Raw genomic sequence first — 6,682 nt, 5'->3', positions numbered from 1 at the left:
TGCCACAGATGCCACAGGTACCACCGATGCCACAGATGCCACAGATGCCACAGATACCACAGATGCCACAGATGCCACAGGTACCACCGATGCCACAGATGCCACAGATGCCACAGATACCACAGATGCCACAGATGCCACAGGTGCCACCGATGCCACAGATACCACAGATGCCACAGATACCACAGATACCACCGATACCACAGATACCACCGATACCACCGATACCACCGATGCCACAGATTCCACAGATGCCACACTGCTGCTCTTTCTACATTGTGGCATTTTCTGACAATTTTGTGCGGGAAACCTAAAATTGTGCAGGTAACCGTTTGGATAGCTCAGTAGCAGCACTAAGGGGTTTACATGTGATTCTTCATTCAGATATCTAAAAATATAATTTTGACTAGTCATAATTAGGTTCAAAACATCTTAAGTTGTAATTACAGATATGTGTCCCATCAAATGAAAAATCCGGTAACGTCATTTGAGATATCTTAAAAGGAATTTTGACTCATCAAAATGTAATTGAAGATATCTTGAATTATTATTCCTGCTAAGCCAGACTATAAATGCAGATATTTTAAATGACCATTATGGAGAGTCAAAATGTAGTTTTATCTAGTCAAAATGCATTTTGAGATATCTAGAATGTAATTACGCAGAGTCAGATGAAACTGATCTTATGTCAAAACGGACTGCCATAGTAGTGCTTTACCCCTGTGCCACTGCAGCATCCCAAGAGGGAACCTGGTCTTTTGTTCAGGTGATGCTCTGAACGGAAATGAAAAAGGAGCTTCCCTTTTATGCTCAGCTCTTTCTTCACCACACCAGACATGTAAATAATAACAATACACTACTGTATTTGGGTCTTGCTGTGTGTTTCTCCCCTTTTGTCATGTTTAGCCCCAGCAACAAAATAAAACTCTGATCATGATATTAAAATCCAGGAAGCAGAAAATAAAATAGAAAATCTACAGCTCATCATTCTGAAGAAAGCAATCTGTTGCTACGTAGTAGCCCAGCCATAAGTACTGTCTGATGCCTTTAGTGAAAAAGAGAAAACTGAACTCCTTGTGTTTGTGTAGGGGATGATCAGCCTGGTGCTGGAGTGTATTGATCGTCTCCATGTGTACAGCAGTGCAGCTCACTTTGCTGAGGTGGTTGGAAGGGAGGCTGCAGAGGCCTGGAGCTCCATCCTCAACTCCTTGTATCAACTGCTGGGTACACACAGTATACATAGATGTGGACAAGCTTTACACACTTGCAGCCTCTGCTGACATCTTGTCTAATCCACCTTCCTTTCTTGTTTCAAGCTGCACTGATCCGGGGAAACAGGAAAAACTGTGCTCAGTTTTCTGGCTCTCTGGATTGGCTGATAAGCAGACTGGAGCGACTGGAAGCTTCTTCAGGTACAGCAGCTTGAACTTCAGCAAGACGTGTGTACGCTTGGTGAGGACAAAAATTTGATCTAGGAGAAAAAGAAACGGGCTTGATGCTTTGTGAGGATTTCACAACATGGAACAACAAGACTTAATTATTAAGATAAGATGATACATTTCAGAGTCCAACTTAATTAAGCATTTTCATTTTCTTCTAGAGTAGAAAGTTATTTTAACATCTTGTTGTGGAAACCCTCGATGTTTGGAAGTCAGCTGGGCAAAAAAAGTCATCAGTACCCTGGAATCTAAAATCAGTCTGCGGCTCCAGCTGTGCTTCACAGTTGGAGGAAGAACTCTGGGACTTGCTTATAGAAGTGAACACCAAACTCACTAAGCTAAAAATGTTGTACTCGGATCACAAACCAAGATAAAGCTTTAGAGAAATACTGAAAAAAACAAGAAAACTAAGCAATGTTGATTATATCTAAAGTTTCCAAAACTTCACTGGACAATTTTGAAGAGTAAAGATGGAGGAAGGCAAGAGACGACATTTTGTTCATAGTGAAACCAGAAGGATTTAAATGCATGCAAAGCAGAAAACTGTGATTTGGAAACGACATGTTTCCAAGTCAGTTTCTGTTGTGAAACCAACAAACCTAGAACTAGATTGCCTTATTTTGTGGACTTTTCCCTGTGTCAGCAGTTCCTGAGATTTTAAAGATTGTTTAATTGATTCTTTTTGCTAGGTATCTTGGAGGTGCTTCATTGTGTGCTGGTGGAAAGCCCAGAAGCCCTAAACATAATCAAAGAAGGACACATCAAATCTATCATTTCTCTTCTGGACAAGCATGGACGCAACCATAAGGTAGTTCACCACTATAGAAGATTATAAATGACATAATCAAATTCCTAAAGCTTCTCGTGTGCATTTGGAAATTTGGAGGTCCTTGTAGTCCTTGTAAGTGCTTATTTAGACAGACTTATACTAAGTTCAACAGACAAAAATATGTTTAAAATGTTTGTAATGAAAACTCAGATAAATGCCCTGAAGTGACCTAAATGTACTGATTCAGCTTGGGGAAGAAAGGAGAGCTAATCTGTGGTCTGTTGGTGCTGACCAGGTCCTAGACGTGTTGTGTTCACTGTGTGTCTGTAATGGCGTGGCAGTGCGCTCCAACCAGCACCTGATCTGTGATAACCTGCTGCCAGGAAGAGATCTGCTGCTGCAGACCCGCCTTATCAACCACGTAAGCAGGTATACACACACAAGCATGTGCACGCACACACACACACACACACACAGAAAATTGAACTGACTACAGTGAACTGAAACATTTTTGACATTTTTTTGTGGAGGTTAAAGAAACAAATCCAGTTGTACCTTCAGTACTCTTCCTCATATCATTGTTGTCTTTATGTTTTCTAATCTTCCTGTCTGCTTTATTTCTCTCAACAGTATGCGCCCAAATATCTTCTTGGGTGTCAGTGATGGCTCTGCCCAGTATAGAAAGTGGTACTATGAACTTATTGTGGATCAGACGGTGCCATTTGTCACGTCTGAACCCACTCACCTCAGGGTTGGCTGGGCCAACACCAGTGGCTATGCGCCGTACCCCAGTGGAGGGGAGGGCTGGGGAGGCAATGGGGTGGGTGACGATCTCTACTCCTACGGCTTCGATGGACTTCACCTGTGGTCAGGTAAGCATTGTGATCATAACCTGTTCATGCAGCATGAGAAAAAACATTATTTCATGTTGTTCTTCAGAATAGTAACCATGTACAGTGATTTGTAAATATGTTCATAAACTAAACCACCTAACCAAAAATAAAGGCAAGCAACAAATAAAAAATAATCATCTTTTAGCTTTATTTCTTTATTTTTTATATCTAATTTGGCCTTTGAAGAGAGGCTCAGATGGACAATGTGACAAAAACTTTGGTTATCTTTTTGAAAAAACAAGAAATAAAAGAATTCTATCAAACAGCATACCGTGCTGAGAAATGATGAGAACGAAAGCATGTTCAGGGGCAACAAGACCAGATGAAAGGTAGCATTGTAGAGGTTAGAGTAGAGACAATGACAGGTGAGGCAGAGAGCTAGCAGACTAAACATGGAGACCAAATGGAAGGAAGGAAAGCCAGAGCAGGAACCTCTGAGGGTTCATCAAACTGCTTTACCACAATGAAGAAGGAAAGAACAGTTTGTGACGAATATTTAGGAGAGGTTTAGAGTCTCTGAGATTATAAAATCTTACTGGGAGAGTATAGTAAAGCAACATAGGACAGTAGATGGAAACAAAGAGGAGAAAAAGAGTATAGGCAGAGACACTGGAAGCTGAAGAAGTGTTTGAGAAAGTTCAGGGACAAGTTAGTGAAGAACTTGGAAAGGACAGCTAAGGTGGTCAGAGAAACTGATAGGAATGTATGTGGTTCAACTTCAAGCCAAAATAGAAAGTTGGTGGTGAAATAAAAAAGTGCTGAATGTAATCAGAGGAAGAACAAGGAAATATGGTGGGATAGTCAAAAAGATGAAGGAAGTAGACTGGGCTTCTGTGAGATTAGATGCCTAGGATAGAGAGCTGTAGCAACAGCAAAGGGGAAGACTTCTGATGAGCTCTATGAGAGGTTAGACAGTCAGTGAAAAGGATCTGCACTGATTAGCTGGGCAGAGGGAAAGAGCTGGAGGGAATGTAGAGCAGGTGGGTGTCAGTAAATGAGAAAACTGTGGTAAGAAAATGGAAGGAGAACTTTGAGGAGGTGATGACTGAGGAAACAGAGAAAGAAACTAGGAGAGATGGAGAGCACAGCTGGTCTGGATGACAACTCCATCCAGACCAGGTTTACCTGGACAGGTATGGAGATGTGTGGTGTCAGTGGATGTACAGAGTTTTAGTAAATGCAGTGGTGAAGTAGATGAGCCACACAGTGGAGCACTGAGGTGATGAGCTCCAGCAGCACATTTAAATATCACAAGTCTATGTTTGTATGTCCCAGCCAGCTGAGGCAGAGCTCTTGTTTTATATGATCCAGGTCAGATGTTTGACTTAATGTGAGCTGAATCTGTCTCTCCACCGATCCTGTGCAGGCTGCATTGCACGGACTGTTACATCGCCCAATCAGCACCTGCTGCGTTCAGAAGATGTGGTGAGCTGCTGCCTGGACCTGAGCATTCCCAGCATCTCCTTCAGGATCAACGGCCAGCCCGTTCAGGGCATGTTTGAGAACTTCAACTCAGAGGGCCTTTTCTTTCCTGTGGCCAGTTTCTCTGCGGGGGTCAAGTTAGTGTTTAAATGGAAATTCTTTTCACAATATTACAATCTAACACATTAGTATGTGCCAGTATGTGGCCACTGCATAATATGTCACTGAGTGTGAAAAGGTAGGCAGGTTTCTATGACAGACTTAGATATAACATCAACCCGATTTTGTACTTCAAACCTACATTCAACTTCCATTTCAACAAGTACTGTGTTATACAAGCCCAGGAATTTAGAGCTGAGCTCCATTACTTTAAATTATTATAAGTTGTTATAAGTTAAATTTCATGATTCCACAATATTTCTTTCAAGCTTGTAAACGTCCCTCCTGTCACCCATGACCCTGCAGGGTGCGTTTTCTCCTCGGGGGGCGTCATGGAGAGTTCAAATTCCTTCCTCCTTCAGGCTATGCTCCCTGTTTTGAGGCAGTGTTGCCCAGGGAGAAACTCAAACTGGAGGCCAGCCAGGACCAGACTGTAGCCAGAGACCTGCTAGGACCCACTGTCACTCTGAGCCAGGCCGCATTCACACCCACACCTGTGGACACCAGCCAGGTAGTGACAAAATAATGCTTTAAAGCAGGGGTCTCAAACTCCCGTCCTCAAGGGCCGCTGTCCTGCAGTTTTTAGATGTGGCACAGGTACAAAACACTGGAATGAAATGGCTTAATTACCTCCTCTTTGTGTAGATAAGTTCTCCTGAGCCTTGCCACTGACCTAATTATTCTATTCAGGTGTGGCGCATCAGAGGCACATCTAAAAGTTGCAGGACAGTGGCCCTCCAGGACTGGAGTTTGAGACCCCTGCTTTAAAGCCTTGTTACACCCAATCAATGAAGTGACTGAAAGCTGATGGCCCAGCCCCCTGTGTGCGTGTATGTCTGCTTAGATTGTTCTGCCATCTCACTTGGAGAGAATCAGGGAGAAACTTGCAGAAAACATCCATGAACTGTGGGTGATGAACAAGATTGAACTGGGCTGGATGTACGGTGTGGTGAGTATGGAGACATGAGTCTTATTCAGTCAGTTCTGTGGTTAAGGTGGTTGGAAAGGCAGGTTTTAATGGCCAAGGGTAAAAAGTTTTTCTGGAAGTCAAATTAATAAATGTGTGTTTAATTTTGGCCAAGAGCTCAAAACTAATTTTGAGCTCTTGGACATGTTCATCCTTTTTACATAAATGCTAACATACTGCAAGAGTCATGGCTGTGGGACCAGATGTTATATGTGATAATTTGTTCATTTTTGTGTGAATTGCAGGTGCGAGACGATAACAAGAGGCAGCACCCCTGCTTAGTGGAGTTTTCAAAGCTTCCTGAACAGGAACGAAGCTACAACCTGCAAATGTCTCTGGAGACTCTAAAGTAATGCAGCTGCAGACGCTGCTTTAATTGAAATACCTATGAGTGGCATCCAGTTCTGACAGGGGCAGTGCACTTCTAGATAAAACTTCAGTGGAAATACTTCTGAAAATACTTGCATGTGTTTAGTTTATCCTGGTAAAGATGTGCTTAAAGGCTTATAAAAAATTGTTTTTATGGTAAGTGTAAGTTACCACTCTTTCCTTCAATTGTCTAACTTTCAAAGTTTTTTGGCAACCTTATCATCCTTCTCATTGTGTGCGGTTGCAAAATAAACTGAGGTCTTCTGAAGCCTTTAGTTCTGCTTTCAGTTGTTCTAAACATTTTAATTATGCGTCTGGTAGTAAACATGTTCATTTATGAATATAAGTGTTGTATTAATTTCCTGCTTTGTGACGATCAAAGCAGGAAATGAATTCATTGGATGGTCTTTCACTTTCCAATGAATTTCCAAAACAACTGTCTGTGTCATATTTATACCTCAGGAAAATAAAAGATCAACTTGAAATGTTTTATTGATTAAAATTCTCTGTGTTGCAGAACCTTACTTGCTTTGGGATGCCATGTTGGATTAGCAGATGAACATGCTGTTGAAAAAGTAAAGAGCATGAAACTATCACCAACGTGAGTCATACCCACAATTTGTCAATAGTAGCTGAAAAGCAGGTCACTTCATTTACTGTATAT

General features: G+C 41.8%; 1 protein-coding gene across 1 annotated transcript in view; it reads left to right on the top strand.

Moving 5' to 3' along the window:
* The window catches only part of LOC103154342 (ryanodine receptor 2-like), a 68,069-nt gene that overhangs the window by 54,011 nt on the left and 7,376 nt on the right, over positions 1–6,682 (top strand). The window contains exons 14-23 of the mRNA XM_016662651.1: positions 1,089–1,224; positions 1,317–1,412; positions 2,129–2,247; positions 2,504–2,637; positions 2,839–3,080; positions 4,468–4,660; positions 4,989–5,193; positions 5,527–5,631; positions 5,895–5,998; positions 6,536–6,619. Of these exons, the coding sequence (XP_016518137.1) occupies positions 1,089–1,224; positions 1,317–1,412; positions 2,129–2,247; positions 2,504–2,637; positions 2,839–3,080; positions 4,468–4,660; positions 4,989–5,193; positions 5,527–5,631; positions 5,895–5,998; positions 6,536–6,619 (1,418 nt within the window). The remainder of the gene's footprint in view (positions 1–1,088; positions 1,225–1,316; positions 1,413–2,128; positions 2,248–2,503; positions 2,638–2,838; positions 3,081–4,467; positions 4,661–4,988; positions 5,194–5,526; positions 5,632–5,894; positions 5,999–6,535; positions 6,620–6,682) is intronic.

This window comes from Poecilia formosa, unplaced genomic scaffold, assembly GCF_000485575.1.
Source record: "Poecilia formosa unplaced genomic scaffold, Poecilia_formosa-5.1.2 Scaffold382, whole genome shotgun sequence".
In the NCBI taxonomy this organism is placed as follows: domain Eukaryota; kingdom Metazoa; phylum Chordata; class Actinopteri; order Cyprinodontiformes; family Poeciliidae; genus Poecilia; species Poecilia formosa.
This window is presented reverse-complemented; position numbering and strand designations above follow the sequence as displayed.